At 41.0% G+C, this 19,093-nt stretch overlaps 1 protein-coding gene across 1 annotated transcript in view; it reads left to right on the forward strand.

Moving 5' to 3' along the window:
* Positions 1-19,093, forward strand: part of ABCD3 (ATP binding cassette subfamily D member 3) — a 116,930-nt gene that overhangs the window by 62,296 nt on the left and 35,541 nt on the right. The window contains exons 8-13 of the mRNA XM_038745136.1: positions 7,915-7,971; positions 12,028-12,170; positions 15,810-15,879; positions 17,152-17,221; positions 17,325-17,422; positions 17,510-17,601. Coding sequence (XP_038601064.1) covers positions 7,915-7,971; positions 12,028-12,170; positions 15,810-15,879; positions 17,152-17,221; positions 17,325-17,422; positions 17,510-17,601 — 530 coding nt within the window. The remainder of the gene's footprint in view (positions 1-7,914; positions 7,972-12,027; positions 12,171-15,809; positions 15,880-17,151; positions 17,222-17,324; positions 17,423-17,509; positions 17,602-19,093) is intronic.

The raw sequence follows: 19,093 nt of genomic DNA on the forward strand, positions 1-19,093 counted from the left end.
AATTACATATAAATAAATAAGATTTGAAGTAATAGATATTTATTTATTATTTGAACTGTGGGGAATAAATTTTTAACGGTGGGGAAGGTATAAGAAATTTACATTCTAATTTATGTGAGAATGTATTTTTATTTCTTTGTTATTCATTTATCTATAACCGAATAAATTATTAACGATAAATAAATAATAAATAAATAAAATTTATGCACAATGGTATAATTATTACAATATATTATTACCATTGTTTATTATCATATTTATAATTACATATAAATAAATAAGATTTAAAATAATAGATATTTATTATTTAAACTGTGGGGAATACATTTTTAACTGTGGGGAATGTATATATTAGAAATTTATATTCTAATCTATGCGATCATGCATTTATTATTCATTTATCTATAACTGAATAAATTATTAATGACAAATAATAAATAAATAAACCTTGCGCACAATTATATGTATAATTATTATTACCATTGTTTATTGTCATATTTATAATTGAATATACATAAATAAGATTTAAAATGATAGATACATTTATTTATTATTTATTTTATTTATTTTACTTATATTTACATATACATATTCATGTGTAATTTATGTATCTGTTTATATTCATGTCTGGGTCCCCCTCTAGACTGTAAGCTCATTGTGGGTAGGAATGAGTCTGTTGGTTAATAATAATAGTAATAATGGCATTTATTAAGCGCTTACTATGTGCAAAGCACTGTTCTAAGCACTGGGGAGGTTACAAGGTGATCAGGCTGTCCCATGAGGGGCTCACAGTCTTAATCCCCATTTTACAGATGAAGTAACTGAGGCCCAGAGAAGTTAAGTGACTTTTAGACTGTGAGCCCACTGTTGGGTAGGGACTGTCTCTATATGTTGCCAACTTGTACTTCCCAAGCGCTTAGTACGGTGCTCTACACACAGTAAGCGCTCAATAAATACGATTGATTGATTAAGTGACTGGCCCAAAGTCACCCAGCTGACAATTACATTGTAGTCTCCCAAGTGCTCAGTACAGTGCTTTGCGTGTAGTAAGCACTCAATAAATAGGACTGACTGACTATAACGAATGAATAGGCCGCCTGAGGAAGGAGACTGCATGTCATGTGGAGTTCATATCAGGAGGGTCTTGGGTTGTTCCTTTAAAATCCTTGCTACCTGAGAAGCAGCGTGGCTCAGTGGAAAGAGCACGGGCTTTGGAGTCAGAGGTCATGGGTTCGAATCCCAGCTCCACCACCACGTGTCTGCTGTGTGACCTTGGGCAAGTCATTTAACTTCTCGGAGCCTCAGTTACCTCATCTGTAAAATGGGGATGATAACTGTGAGCCCCATGCGGGACAACCTGATCACCTTGTATCCCCCCAGTGCTTAGAACAGTGCTTTGCACATAGTAAGCGCTTAACAAATGCCATTATTATTATTATTATTATTACCTCAGTTTCCTCCTCCTACTCAGCTCATTTGGGGCCTGGGGAGAGGTCGGATGACGCCCTTCCTCCCCCAGTTGTCCACCCCCTTCCTCCCCAAATTGTCCACCCCTTCCCTCCCATATTGATCTCCAGGCATCAGGGAGGAATCTTGCTTTTTATTTTGTTTTTCATTTGGAGAGGTTAGATGCTGAGTAGAAAAGGGAAAAGTTAGTGTAGTTTTTTTTTTTCTTAATGGTATTTGCTAAGTGCCTATTATGTGCCAGGCACTGTGCTAAGCACTTGGGTAGATACGAGGTAATCAGATTGGACACAGTCCATGTCCCACGTGGGGCTCACAGTTTTAATCCCCGTTTTACGGATGAGATAACTGAGGCACAGAGAAGTGAAGTGACTTGCCCGAGGTCACACAGCAGAGCTGGGATTAGAACCCTGGTCCTTCTGACCCCCTGGCTCAAACTCTATCCACTAGGCTATGCTGCTTGTCACATTTAAGTCTTTTAGACTGTGAGCCCACTGTTGGGTAGGGACTGTCTCTATATGTTGCCAATTTGTACTTCCCAAGCGCTTAGTACAGTGCTCTGCACATAGTAAGCACTCAATAAATACGATTGATGATGATGATGATTTAAGGTGTAAGGTAGTTTTACCTCATCTATAAAATGGGGATTAAGACCATCAGCCCCACATGGGACAGCCTTATTGCCTTGTTTCTACCCCAGTGCTTGGAACAGTGCTTGGCACAATAATAATAATAATAATAATGATGATGGCATTTATTAAGCACTTACTATGTGCAAAGCACTGTTCTAAGCGCTGGGACAAATGCCATAATTACTGTTATTATGGAAAATCAATCCATCAGTGGTATTTATTGAGCTTTACTATGTGCAGAGCACTGTACTGAGTACTTGGGAAGGTACAGTTATTCATTCATTCAGTTGTATTTATTGAGCTTTACTATGTGCAGAGCACTGTACTGAGCACTTGGGAAGGTACAATTATTCATTCATTCAGTCGTATTTATTGAGCTTTACTATGTGCAGAGCACTGTACTGAGCACTTGGAAAGGTACAGTTATTCATTCAATCGTGTTTATTGAGCGCTTACTGTGTGCAGAGCACTGTACTAAGCGCTTGGGAGGTACAAATTGGGAACATATAGAGATGGTCCCTACCCAACAGTGGGCTCACAGTGTAGAAGAGGGAGACAGAGAACAAAACATATTAACAAAATAAAATAAGTAGAATGAATATGTACAAATAAAATAGAGTAATAAATATGTATAAACATATATACAGGTATGCACATATATACAGGTGATAATAATAATGGTATTTGTTAAGCGCTTACTATGTGCAAAGCACTGTTCTAAGCACTGAGGAGGTTACCAGGTGATCAGGTTGTCCCTCGGGGGGCTCACAGGCTTAGTCCCCATTTTACAGATGGGGTAACTGAGGCCCAGAGAAGTTAAGTGACCTGCCCAAAGTCACCCAGCTTACAGTTGGCGGAGCCGGGATTTGAACCCATGACCTCTGACTGCAAAGCCCGGGCTCTTTCCACTGAGCCACGCTGCTTCACAGTTAAGCAGAATTAATGGGCACAGTCCCTGCCTATAATGAGTTTAAAGTCTCGAGGGAGGGGAAGGGAGGGAGGAAATGAGAAATCTCAGTGGGTCTGAGGTGATTTCCTCATGTGGCCCCACCTTTTTGGGCGTGTTTAGTCATCGAATGCTTGCCCCACTGCCGTGCAGGGGGTGACTTCAGCTGGAGGAATGGGAGGGCTCGTCCCCTGCCCCTCTCCCTCCCCCACACATCCGCCTTGAAGCCGACTTGGTTTTCAGAAAAGTAGGCCACAGAGGGAAATGAAATGGGACAAGCAGCGTGGCCCAGCAGGAAGAAAATGGTCCGGGGAGTCAGAGGATCCGGGTTCTAATCTTGCCTCTGCCGTTTGTCTGCTGTGTGACCTTGGACAGGTCACTTCTCTTCCCCTCAGTTACCACAACTGTAAAATGGGACTGTGAGCCCCTGGTGGGACATGGACCGTGTCCAACCCGATTAGGTTATATCTACCCCAGAGCTTACAACAGTGCCCGGCACATAGTAAGCACTGAACAGATACCGCAGTTATGATTATTACCTGGCACATACTAAACGCTGAACTAGTGCCATTTTTTAAAAAGGAGTTGGGAAGAGAGGCACTTTTAGTGTCACCCAGTCATGGCGGGAGTCCGACTGTCGCTAGGCAGTAGAAAGCCCAGTCCTGGCTGTCTCTGGTCAGGAGGGAAGCTTGTGGACGGTTTCTCCTACCCCGCCTTCAATCCTGACCCCCCAACCTGGAAACAGAATGCAGGGTTTGAGGTTCTCCGTCTGAGGTTACCTCTATATCAATCAATCAATCAATCGTATTTATTGAGCGCTTACTATGTGCAGAGCACTGTACTAAGCGCTTGGGAAGTACAAATTGGCAACACATAGAGACAGTCCCTACCCAACAGTGGGCTCACAGTCTAAAAGATATGTGTAAGTTCATCAAAGGGATCACCTACTAAATCTTAGGGTGTCACTACACCTGGGCGTCTTCTAGACTGTGAGCCCACTGTTGGGTAGGGACCGTCTCTGTATGTTGCCAGCTTGTACTTGTACTCAATAAATACGATTGATGATGATGAGTGCTCTGCACACAGTAAGCGCTCAATAAATACAATTGATGATGATGATGATATGTGTATATATATATATATGTTTGTACATATTTATTACTCTATTTATTCATTTCTTTATTTTACTTGTACATATCTATTCTATTTATTTTATTTTGTTAGTATGTTTGGTTTTGTTCTCTGTCTCCCCCTTTTAGACTGTGAGCCCACTGTTGGGTAGGGACCATCTCTGTATGTTGCCAGCTTGTACTTGTACTCAATAAATACGATTGATGATGATGAGTGCTCTGCACACAGTAAGCGCTCAATAAATACAATTGATGATGATGATGATATGTGTATATATATATATGTATATATGTTTGTACATATTTATTACTCTATTTATTAATTTCTTTATTTTACTTGTACATATCTATTCTATTTGTTTTATTTTGTTAGTATGTTTGGTTTTGTTCTCTGTCTCCCCCTTTTAGACTGTGAGCCCACTGTTGGGTAGGGACCGTCTCTGTATGTTGCCAACTTGGACTTCCCAAGCGCTTAGTACAGTGCTCTGCACATAGTAAGCGCTCAATAAATACGATTGATGATGATGATGATGTACTTCCCAAGCGCTTAGTACAGTGCTCTGCACACAGTAAGCGCTCAATAAATACGACTGATTGATTGATTGTCTGCTGGGTGACCTTGGGCAAGGCGTTTCGCTTCTCTGTGCCTCACTTACCTCATCTGTAAAATGGGGATTAAGAGGGAGCGCCTCATGTGGAACAGGGACTGTGTCCAACCTGATTAGCTTGTATCTACCGGAGCACTTAGAGCAGTGCTTGACACACAGTAAATGCTTAACAAAAACTATTTATTATTATTATTATTGCTGATCAAATGACTCTGATCACGTGAACTATTCCAGGAACCTTCCTTTCTTTCTTTGTTCCTCCACACCCACCCCCTATACTCCAGTCCCCTGTTCATTCATTCAGTCATTCATTCAATCAGTCGTATTTATTGAGCACTTACTGTGTGCAGAGCACTGTACTAAGCGCTTGGGAAGTACAAGTTGGCAACATAGAGACGGTCCCTACCCAACAACAGGCTCACGGTCTAGAAGGGGGAGACAGACAACAAAACAAAACATATAGACAGGTGTCAAAATAGAACAAATAGAATTAAAGCTATAACAAATAGAATTAAAGCTATCCATTCATTCAGCCATATTTATTGAGTGCTTATTATCATCAATCGTATTTATTGAGCGCTTACTATGTGCAGAGCACTGTATTATGTGCAAAGCACTGTTCTGAGCGCTTCCCTGTCCACCCTCTCTTCCTTGCCAGAGCCAACCCTAGCACAGTGTGAGATCTGAAACAAGTCGCCTGTTCTAGAGGAATGAGAAGGTAATAGTATTAATAATAGTTGATAAATGCTTATTATGTGCCAAGCACTGTACTGGGATCGATAAATATTTGATATTCAGGTTGGACACAGTCCCATGTCCTAAATGGGGCTCACAGTCCGAGTAGAAGGAAAAGGATTTAATCCCCATTTTACAGATGAGGAAACTAAGGTAGGTAGGAAGAGGAGAGCTTAAGGAGTGGAACTACTTGCCAGCAGTTACGTACATATCATCATCAGTCGTATTTATTGAGCGCTTACTGTGTGCAGAGCACTGTACTAAGCGCTTTGGAAGTACAAGTTAACATATAGAGACAGTCCCTACCCAGTATTCATTTTATTTAGTCTTCCTCTTTAGATGGTAAGTTTATCGTGGGCAGGCGATGTGTCTGTTTATTGTTATATTGTACTCTCCCAAACTCTTGGTACAGGGCTCTGCACATAGTGAGCGCACAATAAATGCAGTTGACTGACGGGCAGTACAGTTAAACCGCCCTTAAGAGGTTCCCCGTACAGTTAGAGTGTTTCCATCCTGCCAGAAGAGACTCGGCTAGGAACAAGAGAGACAGGCCCCCACAGTTACCCCGGTGCATTCAGTCGTATTTATTGAGCACTTACTGTGTGCAGAGCGTGGTATTAAACATTTGGGAGAGTGCAGTGCAACAATAAACTGACATGTTCCCTGCCCACAATGAGCATCAGGTGCGTAGGCATATTTAATGTATAACTGAGTACCTCCATATAGATCTGCGTGTGATTGTATGTATTTGGTGTATCTCATACGTGTGTTGTATGTTAGCGTTTGGGAGAGTACAGGGAAGCAGTGTGGCTCAGTGGAAAGAGCCCGGGCTTTGGAGTCAGAGGTCCTCGGTTCAAATCCCGGCTCCTCCACTTGTCAGCTGTGTGACTTTGGGCAAGTCACTTCACTTCTCTGGGCCTCAGTTCCCTCACCTGTAAAATGGGGATGAAGACTGTGAGCCCCACGTGGGGCAACCTGATCACTTTGTAAACTCCCCAGTGCTTAGAACAGTGCTTTGCACATAGTAAGCGCTTAATAAATGCCATTATTATTATTATTATTATTATTATTACAGTACAGCAGAGTTGGTAGGTAAGTGCCCTGCCCAAAGGGATTTTACAGTGTAGAGGGAGAGGCAGACGTTAAAATAAGCTAGGGATAATAATAATAATAATGGCATTTATTAAGCGCTTACTATGTGCAAAGCACTGTTCCATGTGCTGGGGAGGTTACAAGGCGATCAGGTTGTCCGGCGGGGGGGCTCACAGTCTCAATCCCCATTTTACAGGTGAGGTAACTGAGGCACAGAGAAGTGAAGTGACTTGCCCAAAGTCACAAGCTGACAAGTGGTGGAGCCGGGATTTGAACCCATGACCTCCGACTCCAAAGCCCGGGCTCTTTCCACGAAGGAGGGATGTGTACGTAAGGGCTGCGGGGCAGAGGATGGGGTGAATAAAGAGTACAAATCAAAGCGCGAGGACTTCTCAGAAGGGAAAGGGAGAAGAGGAATTGAGGGCTTAGTTGGGGAAGGCTTCTTGGAGGAGATGTGATTTTTAATAAGGCTTCGAAGATGAGGGGGGTGATGGTCTGTTGGACAATAAAGATGGAGAGAGTTCTGGCAGGATGAGGGAGAGGGGTTGGCGGCAAGATGGTCGAGGTACATCTACGCAGTAGTCTTGTCTTTGTTAAATTGTTCCACTCTTTTAAGGTTGGGATCATTCTCTCGTTTCTTTTTTTGTAAAATTTCCTAGTACCTATCTATAGTAAACTGAATGTTTTCATAGAGAAGCAGCATGGCTTAGTGGAAAGAGCACGGGCTTTGGAGTTAGAGGTCGTGGGTTCTAATCACATCTCTGTCACTTGTCAGCTGTGTGACTTTGGGCAAATCACTTAATAATAATAATAATAATGATGATGGCATTTATTAAGCGCTTACTATGTGCAAAGCACTGTTCTAAGCTCTGGAGAGGTTACAAGGTGATCAGGTTGTCCCCCGTGGGGCTTACAGTCTTAACCCCCATTTTACAGATGAGGGAACTGAGGCACAAAGAAGTTGAGTGACTTGCCCAAGGTCACACAGCTGACAGTTGGCAGAGCCGGGATTTGAACCCATGGCCTCTGACTCCAAAGCCCGTGCTCTTTCCACTAAGCCATGCTGCTTCTCTGCGCCTCAGTTACCTCATCTGTAAAATGGGGATTAAGACTGTGAGCCCCACATGGGACAAACTGATTAACTTGTATATACCCCAGCACTTAGAACAGTGCTTGGCACATAGTAAGTGCTATTATTATTAGTAGTAGTAGTATGATTATTATAATTTGTTAATGGATATTACTGGGCAGTTTAGTTGTGTAGTATAATTAAGTTTTAACAATAATTCTTTTTTTTTTTTGGACAGCCATTTTTGGACATAGTTTTGTATATCTTCAAGCTAACAAGTGCAATTGGAGCTCAGGTAAGTAATTCCCTACACCTAAAAGCAATGAATTAGTTGTTTAAACTAATGGAAAATTATTTTTAATGACTGCTATTTAATATTGATTATTGTGTTAAGCGCTCATTATGTCAAGCACTGTTGTAAGCGCTGGGATGGATACAGGTTAATCAGGTCAGACATAGTTCCTGTCCAACATTGGGGGGGTCACAGTCTCTAAGTATTTCTTCCAATCCAATTAATAAAATTCAATCTAAGTGGTGGTTTTAGTTCATATTTTATTTCTAATCTCAAACATTTCAATTTCACCATACTTTTAAATCGTACTGCTTATTCATCTTCCAGCATCCGATATGTTAATAATCATCCTTAGCATGTTGTCATTTGTATCGTAGTTCACATTACTTCATGTCATTTGCATAAAGTACAATTTAATCTTTCAATTGTAATTTTCATTTGGCCCTTTCTATCTTGCATATTGCAACAGATGTGTGTGTTTCCCCACCCGAGATGGTTTAAAAATCTGAGTCCAAACTGGAAGATGTTTAAATATCTCAAGTATTCAAAGATAAAGATTCAGACTGTATTTTAAGTCTGTCTTATTTATTATACGACATAAGTTTTTGAAAAATGAACCAGATATCGGGTTAGGAAGTGGGTGCCTATAATTTAAGGTAGGCTGCCATATGTAGGTAATTGGCTTAGGTTTTAGGATCGTACTAATAACCCAAATACCTGGCTTCACCCTGCAATAGAAGGCTCGTGAACAAGTTTAACTGGTCTGTGATTTAATTACTGCCTCAGGATCTTAAGCTGTGAGAGGGCTTGCTCCGTACCCCTAGTTTCAAGAGCTCTTCATAAACCAGTCCAAAAAGAGGGAGGGAGAAGCCCCATTCTTCCCGTATCCATTTTAACGAGTGTACTAAATGATCAGGTCATATCAAGTGCAGTTATGCCCCTTGGGAAGGGGCAGAAAATTTATACTCCACAGATACCCTTTTTTAAAAATGGTATTTAAGTGCTTATTATGTGCCAGGCACTGTCCTAAGCACTGGGGTAAATACAAACTAATCAGGTTCGACATGGGGCTCATAGTCGTAATCCCCATTTATAATAATAATAATAATAATGGCATTTATTAAGCACTTACTCTGTGCAAAGCACTGTTCTAAGCGCTGGGAAGGTTACAAGGTGATCAGCTTGAGCGCTTACTGTGGTTAGAACACAATGGTTCTAACCACAATGGTTCTAATCCTCAATGGTTAGAACAAAGCTTGGCACATAGTAAGCACTTAAAAAGTACCATTATTACTATTAAGAATAATAATAATAATGACATTTAAGCGCTTACTATGTGCGAAGCACTGTTCTAAGCACTGCGGGGGAATACAAGGTGATCAGGTTGTCCCACGTGGGGCTCACAGTCTTCATTCCCATTTTACAGATGAGGTAACCGAGGCCCAGAAAAGTTAAGTGACCTCCCCAAAGTCACACAGCTGACAATTGGCGGAGCCGGGATTTGAACCCGTGACCTGTGACTCCAAAGCCAGTGCTCTTTCCACTGAGCCAGGCTGCTTCTCTAATTTGATAGAGGAGGGGACTGAGGCTCAGGGAGGTGAAGTTAATTGCCCAAGGCCAGGCGGCAGACGGGTGGCGGAGCCGGGATTGGAATCCAGGTCCTTTTGGCTCCCAACCCTGTGCTCTAATAATAATAATAATTGTGGTGTTGGTTAAGTGCTTACTGTGTGCCAGGCACTGTACTAAGCGCTGGGGTGGATACAAGCAAATCGGGTTGGGCACAGTCCCTGTCCCACATGGGGCTGACAAGCCACACGCTTCTCAATTTATTAGATTAATGCAGTAGTCCAGATTTCCCAGTGACCCTAAATCAATCAATCAATCAATCAATTGTATTTATTGAGCGCTTACTGTGTGCAGAGCCAGGATATTGCTAAACGAGGAAAGGGAACATGATAGGGACAGTAGCTCCATGGAATTAGGATTTGGATTAAAGCCAGTAATTTCTAGTTTTTAAGAGGCTCTAGATCCCAGTTTTGGAACAGTTGCTCTGGAGAATAATAATAGTAATAATGGTATTTGTATAAGACTTTACTGTGTCTCAAGCACTGTTCTTAAGAGCTGGGGTACATATTACCTAGTCATTTATTGAGTGCTTACTGTGTGCAGAGCACTGTACGAAGCCCTCAGGAGAGGACACTATAACAAGAAACAGACTTATTCCCTGCTCACAACGAGCTTACGTTCGGGGACTTCTCCCCTGACCGTTTGTTGCTCCCGGGCTCCAACTCACATAGACACTGGGCCACAGTGCAGAGTCAAAATTGGGTTGGATGTTAGGTGGCACAAGCTCAAGAGCACAAGAGAAGCAGCGTGGCTCAGTGGAAATATGTATATATGTATAAATATAAATATAATATAAATAAATATAAATATGTATATATGTATAAATATGCATATATGTTTGTACATATTTATTACTCTGTTTATTTTACTTGTACATATCTATTCTATTTATTTTATTTTGTTAATATGTTTGGTTTTGTTCTCTGTCTCCCCCGTTTTAGACTGTGAGCCCACTGCTGGGTAGGGACTGTCTCTATATGTTACCAACTTGTACTTCCCAAGCGCTTAGTACAGTGCTCTGCACACAGTAAGCGCTCAATAAATACGATTGATGATGATGATGATAGTCAGATTAGACACAGTCCCTGCCCCATATGGGGGCCCACAGTCTTAATCCCCATTTTACAGATGAGGGAACTGAGGAACAGAGAAGCAAAGTGACTTGCCCAAGTTCGTACAGCAGAGCGGAGCCGGGATTAGTCCTTGTGACTCCCAGGGCTGTGCTCTCCCCACTGAGCCGTGCTGTTTCTAAGTTTATTAGATTAACAGAATAGTCCAGATTTTACAGGTTTTCTGGCTGTCACCCAGGCCTTGAACTGGCAATTACCACTCTTGGCCTAGACCTGCCCAGCCTCAAGCTGGAAATGAACGTGCCGGGCCCCGAATTTTCCAGTGACTCTTAATCACCATTTTTGGTGTGTGTAGGTGTGTCTGCAAATCTGTTTTTTTTGACCCCATCTGGTCCATACACCCTATTCTTGTCAGTGTGTGTCTCCCGGTTTTTTTTTGTATTGTGGGGGAACTTCACTCCCTGGGAGCCCCATTCCAAATCCCCCCTACACAGAAAATAAAAAGTTGGCACCTTGTCTCATCCAACAGTCACCCTGCGAGATTATATGTCAGCAGGGTTAGCCATAATAGCAGTATTTTCATAAATACTTGAAAAATTTTCGATGGCACAACCTGATCTATAAAATATGAACTAGGTATATCAGTCAATCAGTCAATCAGTCGTATTTATTGAGTGCTTACTGTGTGCAGAGCACTGTACTAAGCGCTTGGGAAGTACAAGCTGGCAACATATAGAGACAGTCCCTACCCAGCAGTGGGCTCACAGTCTAGAAGCGGGAGACAGAGAACAAAACCAAACATACTAACAAAATAAAATAAATAGAATAGATAGGTACAAGTAAAAGAAATAAATGAATAAATAGAGTAATAAATATGTACAAACATATATACAGGTGCTGGCATAGGTATATAAAACAGTACTTGTGGAAATAAAAGTTACCCTTGCAAAGTAACTTGGAAAGAAAGACTTCTTAATAATCATTTTGTTGCGGTTACTTGGGATGTTGTCTTTTTATTCTGCTATGTTCTACCTTCTCCACTCAGGGCATCTCAAAGCAGTTTTCAGAGTATTTTAGGAGATTTTCAAACCAAAGGGTCAGACTGCCTCTTATATCCTGGATCGCTGTTATTTGTTCTGCTTGATGTTAAGACTGAACTCGATTCCCTAGTCGTTAATGATGAATTCAGGTTTGAACTATTTTACACTTCAGATGGAAATGTGAAGTTAAAAGAAAATAGTAAACCAGTAGATTCTTTGACTCTAATTAGTCACCATACTCGTGTTTTCTTTACACTGATGTAGGATTTTGGTCTAGTGAAATGATCGTGGTTGTATTTTTAATTTTTCTATCATTATTGTAGGGCCCAGCTAGCATGATGGGATATTTGCTTATCTCGGGCCTACTCCTTACCCGTCTCAGGAGACCTATTGGTAAAATGACTATGACTGAGCAAAAATATGAAGGAGAATACAGATATGTCAATTCAAGGCTTATAACAAACAGGTAGGACTTTTCTGTTTAAGATATACTGTAAATTCTTATTGATGTTGAACCTAGGAAGATTAAGGTAAATACAAAACAAGTGGAGTTGTGGTGGTCGATGGGCCAAATTTGAAGTCAGGCTATTAAGTTCGTGTATATCAAGCCGTGAGACAGTCTTTAAAAACTAGACTGAAATTGCTATTGCCCCTTTTAAGTCTTTGGAATCTCACAAAATGGGATTTAGTCAATATTCCAATTGGGAGACTAGAGCCCACTATGCGCAGAATTGTTTTTATCTTCAAAAAACATGTCCAAAAGTGACCAATCCCAGACATTTTATCCAAGAAATTAGCTTTGTTTTCCTATTCTAATTGTAATGCGAGAATTAATTTTCATTTTTAAATTTTTTTTCAACGACTGAAACGTTTTGATTTTCCTTAATGGTCCTTGAAATGTTGGGTTTTTTGTTTTTATTTTTAGTTTGGTGGGTGGGGGACACACTCACAACACCTGTGTCAGTTTACCAAAGAACAACAAGGAGAGTCTGTGAAAATCAAAATGTTATTCACTTGAGTGACAGCATGACCAAAAAACAGTTGAGAAATGAAGAAATGGGCAATGGTGAAATTTCGCTGAGACTTGGGAATTATGTCCAAAACTTGGCAATTCATCCATTGAAAAAGAAGATTCAGATTCACTGTATGGCTGCCTTGCACCTCCAATGTTTGAATTTATTTTAAAATGTAATCTAATCCCCCAGGGGCAGGCCACATTTGATTTATCTTCCTAAATGGGTGTACTAAATTTCCTCTTCCCTCAGTCATTTACCTTATTTGTGTCTTTTGACATTGGAGTTTTTAATAGCTCCAGAGAGGCTAAAGAAAAGTTTGGCAGATCACTTTTTTGTTTAAACTTGCTAAGGGAATAAAAGCAAAAGACTTCAGCAAGGCTGTTCTTGTCAAGCGGACCAGCCAAAAAATTTGCCGGAAAATAACATCGGTAATCGTCAAACCCTCAGGCAGACCTCCCAGTTGAATCTCCTGTTTCTTTTTTCTTCAGCCAGTGGCCTTCACTCTCGAAACAAATAGCAGCCCTGCTCTCCCAGATAGATTGGGTCGATTTAAGTGGATCCATGCTCTGATAAGTGTAAAGGATTCACCTGGGTTCCTTATTCCCTTTCTGTTCCAAGATTGTGAAATTTGCAGCCAACCTGTCAAAGCCCGTGCAGTGTGCGTGGAAGATATGTGACGTAATTGGAAAGAACAAGTAGCAGTGGTTTCTCTAGCAGGGTTCTTGTAAATTCATTGCTCTCCCGGGCTTGCTTAATTCACTTGAAACAAATGCTGAAACCCAAATAAAATGAGGACGGGTGACTAAAGAAGCATCATTAAGCAGGGAACTTGTGTCTGCTAACTTGGTTGTATTGTACTCTCCTAAGTGTGTAGTGTAGCGTCCTGCACACAGTCAGCGCTCCATAAATACCTTTGTTTGGTTGACCAAGAGAAACAAAATGCCAGCATCCGCTTTGACTCCGAAGGCATAGAAACAGGTGTGGCTGTGCTGCATTCAACAGTTTCGAGCTTCCTTTGAAGAAAAATGAAATGCTGTGCCTTGCCCCGCAAATTGCAATGATAATAATACTTATGGTACTGGTTATGCCCTTACTATGTGTCAAGCACTGTTCTAAGCTCTGGGCTAGATAGGAGTTAATTAGGTTGGACGCAGTCCCTGTCCCACAGAAGGCTCACACTCTTACCTGCATTTTACAGATGAGGTAACTGAGGCAAGAGAAATTAAGTGACTTGCCAGAGGTCTCATAGCAGACACGTGACGGAGCTGGGATTAGAACCCAGGTCCTTCTGGCTCCCAGGCTCATGCTTTATCCAATGAGCCACGCTGCTTCTCCAGGAATTGTTACTAGTAAGATCCAGTTTTTCAGTATTACTGAGAGTGATCTTCCTTTTGAAAATGAAGGATTTTCAATCACTTAAAAAAACCAACCCCGAATCTCTTGTCATTTCCAGCTTTCACCTGAAACATCCCCATTTCTCCTCTTCTTGAATGTTAGTCACCCCCCCAAACGCTCATCCAGGCCCATTCTCCCACAGATAATAATTAATAATTATGGTATTTGTTAATGCTTACTATTTGTTAAGCACTTTTCTAAGTGATGGAATAGATAGAAGGTAAGCAGGGTGGACCCTGTCCCTGTCCTATATGGGGTTTAAAGTCTTAATCCCCGTTGTACGGGTGAGGAAACTGAAGCACAGAGAAGTTAAGTGACTTGTCCAAGGTCACAGGGCAGACAAGTGGTGGAGCTGGGATTAGAACCCACGTCCTATGACTCTGAAAACTGTACTGTTGCCACTAGGCCATGATGCTTCTTACATAAAATATCCACACTACACAGTGCCATCATCACTTCCCCTCCTAGATACTCACGGTAATGCTTGAGTGTTTCTTCTGGTGTCCAGAAGTGACTCAAAATATGGGAAGCTGAGCACGGCAGTCATCACTGGGCTGTTGCTGTTTCTTGCTGAGTTCCTTAGAAGTTCCCATTATCTGGCCTCATGATCCACAATAATGACTGTGCCCATTGCGTTGCTTTGATGGAGGAGGAGGGAATGGTGAGGGTTGGCAACCTCAGATTTAGAATATTGGTGGTGCAGTAAAACATGGTTTTAAGCAGTCTGATTTGCTGACTTCAGTTAGAGTTCAGTTTAAAATTGTATTTCTACAATGGGAAGAATTTTGATGGTTTTTAGTCATTTAGTTTTGCGCTTTCCATTTTATAATAATAATAATAATGGTATTTGTTAAGCGCTTACTATGGCAAAACACTGTTCTAAGCACTGGGGGGATACAAGGTGATCAGGTTGTCCCACGTGGGGCTCACAGTCTTAATCCCCATTTTACAGATGAGGGAACTGAGGCACAGAGAAGTGACTTGCCCACAGTCACACTGCTGACAATTGGCGGAGCCGGGATTCGAACCCATGACCTCTGACTCCAAAGCCGGGGCTCTTTCCACTGAGCCACGCTGCTTCTCTATAATAATGGCATTTACCAAGTGCTTACTATGTGCAAAGCACTGTTCTAAGCACTAGGGAGGTTACAAGGTGATCAGGTTGTGCCACAGGGAGCTCACAGTCTTAATCCCCATTTTACAGATGAGGGAACTGAGGCCCAGAGAAGGTAAGTCACTTGCCCAGTCACACAGCTGACAATTGGTGGAGCCGAGATTTGAACCCATGACCTCTGACTCCAAAGCCCGTGCTCTTTCCAGTGAGTCACGCTGCTTCTTTTGTCAGTTTGGAATATCAGAGTAGCATTAAAGCAACTAAGAAACGTGATCATGTAATTTGAGTCGTGAGATACTTTTTGTAACAAGTCAGAAGCAAATGAGAGCAAGCAGGAAAAATCATGATTTTAGAATGTTATTAGATGTAATTTCAAACACTTCTATTTTCTTTGTTACTGGTTGAGTAACTTCTTACGGTACCTTCAAGGTGCACAACACTATTAGGCACTTGGACAATTTGGAGTGTTTAAACATTGCTCACTTGTGTAAACTCTTCCTTAGTTACAGAAAGGGTATTTCATATTTTTTCCTTCAGGATGTGATGATGTGTGCTAATTAAATGTGATACTGTTTTATAGTGAGGAAATTGCCTTCTACAATGGGAATAAAAGGGAAAAGCATACAATTCACTCAGTCTTCCGCAAACTGGTAAGATAAGGATGCCCGTGAATAACTTCATATTCTTCATAAGAAAACAAAATTTGTGAGAAGCTTCGTCTCTGAAATTAAACTTGTATTGATGTTTGAGCTATAGTACACTTAAGTACAGTGTTTTATAGGTTGTTGACGGGGTCTTAGTGGGGCAGAAGGGTAGAGTTAGGAATTCTTTTGTCACTTCTAAACTGATATGGCTAATCACAATTTTAAGTTTGGGGGAAAAAAATCTTAACCGCTAGTATAACTATTTTTAAAAGAGAGTTTTTAAATAAAGAACCATAAACTATTAGGTTACAGATCCAGAATTGTACACATATATTTAATCAAGAGCATTTGTATCTTAATCCTTGGTGTCTTATTTCATTATTTTGCCATGACTTCCTGATTAGAGTTTCACATATCAGATTTGAAAGTTGATCATTTCAGTGGGATCATTGTAATGAATTAATATTGCCATTTGTTTTATTGAGCTACAGTACACTTATGTACAGTGTTTTATAGGTTGTTGATGGGGTCTTAGTGGGGCAGAAGGTTAGAGTTAGGAATTCTTTTGTCACTTCTAAACTGATACGGCTAATCACAATTTTAAGTTTGGGAGAAAGAAATTAACCACTGGTATAACTATTTTTAAAAGGGAGTTCTTAAATAGAGAACCATAAACTATTAGGTTACAGATCCAGAATTGTACACATATGTTTAATCAAGAGCATTTGTATCTTAATCTTTGGTGTCTTATTTCATTATTTTGCCATGACTTCTTGATCAGAGTTTCACATATCAGATTTGAAAGTTGATCATTTCGGTGGGATCAATGTAATGAATTAATATTGCCATTTGTTTTATTGAGGCAATTGTTTGTAATTGCCATTTGTTTTATCGAGGCAAATGTTTGTAACATTCATCTGAACGTCAGCCTCCTGAAAAACCAAAATTTAAATTGTGGTTTTACTTGTTTGGAAATTTAGTAGAGTTTGAACCCCTAAAAATTGTATGCAGATTTGAGTGGATTTTAGTTATAAGACTGGAAGGTGGTTTTTTTTATTCATAGGAGGTGGAAGGAGAGAGCATCTCCTATCCTGTAAATTTTGCGTAATATGATGTCCTAAAATTGCAGGAAACTTTGAAACAATGTGTATTTCAAACAGATTTGAAACTCCTCAAAGTCTGCATTCATCGTTTGCCAACCAGATTAAATATGAAGTGCTTTCAAGGTATAACAAATCTCAACGAGGGACTGACATTTTTCCCCTACTACTTAACTAGGTGGAGCACCTACATAATTTCATCTTGTTCCGGTTCACTATGGGCTTCGTCGACAGCATCATTGCCAAATGTAAGTATCCTTCAAAGAGCTGGTCAAGGAAGAAAAGGGATGAAGAAAAAGGAAATTCTGTCAAGTTCTTTCGGTGTTAAACCCACTCTCTCTGTCCCTGCAGATCTGGCCACTGTGGTCGGTTATCTCGTCGTCAGTCGTCCTTTTCTGGATCTGTCTCACCCTCGCCACCTTAGGAGCTCGCATTCCGAACTCTTGGAGGTAAGACGTAGAAGAGAAACGAGCACGGTATGGAATTTTAAGGCCGGATAGATCATAAGGTGGAAATAACGTTTTGTTTCTGTTAAGGATTACTACCAAAGTGGAAGAATGTTACTGAGAATGTCTCAAGCCCTGGGCAGAATAGTCTTGGCTGGTCGGGAAATGACCAGATTGGCTGGGTAAGATTGGTGACAGCGGGCCGCATGCACTTCAGAAACTGTTTTCTTTGAATGTGCCGTCCCCCTTGGGTTTCCACGCCCGCTTTCCTGATGCTGAACGAAAAGATTTTGTGATCCGGGGGCTGGTTATCTTTATTGGATCGGTCTGCCGTGCGTGTCTCAGCACTGTGATTTTGATACGGTTAAGGACAGCTGGGGTGGAAGAGTTTATGTAGACATCATCATCCTTCCTTGGTCATGATTTCAGTCAGTCAGTGGTATTTATTAAGCACTTGGGAGAGTTTTCCTTCATTCAGTCATATTTATTGAGCGCTTTCTGTGTGCAAAGCACTTTACAAAGCGCTTGGAAGAGTACAGTGTAACAATAAACAGACACATTCCCTGCCCACAATGAGCTCACAGTCTAGAGTCCAATAAAATCGAGTTGGTAGACACATTACCAGCCCACAGGGGGCTTACAGTCCTTTCTCTGGCTCATTCTTCATCCAGCTGCCCTAATTTCCCTGAGGGCCTATGAGCTGAATAGGAGAAGTTCTATAAAACTGCCTCTCCAGTTCAGTTCCTCCCTGGAAACTGTAAAACTAAATTGTAACGGAGGACTAAATCTTAACTAAATTTAAGTTTAACTATAAAACTAACTGTTAGTTTGTTCATAAACTCCAGCTCGGAAAGCAATAGGGTTCAACAAAATAAAGGCCTCTCCTCGACTCAGAACGGGACCCCAAGGAAACCAAATGTTTTTCACTTTATCCGTGTAACGTCTCCCCATCTTCTAATAGTAACCTGATTAATAGATGCAGTTGTTCTACAGGAAAGGAATGGCAGTATAGAGGTAGGTGTCTGAGCAGTTGGCATCAGAACGGCCTTCTTAAGTTTGCTGTCAGTCTGGTGACATTTAAATAATAATAACAGTGGTGGTATTTGTTAAGTGCTTACTATGTGCCAAGCACTGTTCTAAATTCCACCTTCAGTTAGAACAGTTTTGTCAGTCATTCAATCAGTTGAATTTATTGAGCGCTTGCTGTCTGCAGAGCACTGTACTACGCACTTGTGGGAGTACAATATAACAGAGTTATAGACTCATTCCCTGCCCACAAATCCCTGAAGATATTGACTCACAGAAGCTAAAAACGTTAGGCCGAAAATTTGGAGGTTGAGAGAATCCCAACTAATGATTCAGTTTCATGACGACATTATTTTCACAAGTCAGCCCAGAAACAAGCTCTGGTTTTTTAGAGGTGATAACTCACTCATTCATTCATTCATTCATTCAGTCGTATTTATTGAACGCTTACTGCGTACAAAGCGCTGTACTAAGCGCTCGGGAGAGTATAATGCAACAACAAACAGACACATTCCCTGCCCACATGAGGTCAAAATCCTCTCTGTAATCCAAGCTTTTGCTTTTGGTTCAAGTTGGAACTTTCTGTCCACCTTCAGTGGGAATTGGTGCCCTGAAGAAGCTTATTTAATGAATTTGAATGGCCACAAA

Source organism: Tachyglossus aculeatus, chromosome 4 (assembly GCF_015852505.1).
Source record: "Tachyglossus aculeatus isolate mTacAcu1 chromosome 4, mTacAcu1.pri, whole genome shotgun sequence".
In the NCBI taxonomy this organism is placed as follows: Eukaryota; Metazoa; Chordata; class Mammalia; order Monotremata; family Tachyglossidae; genus Tachyglossus; species Tachyglossus aculeatus.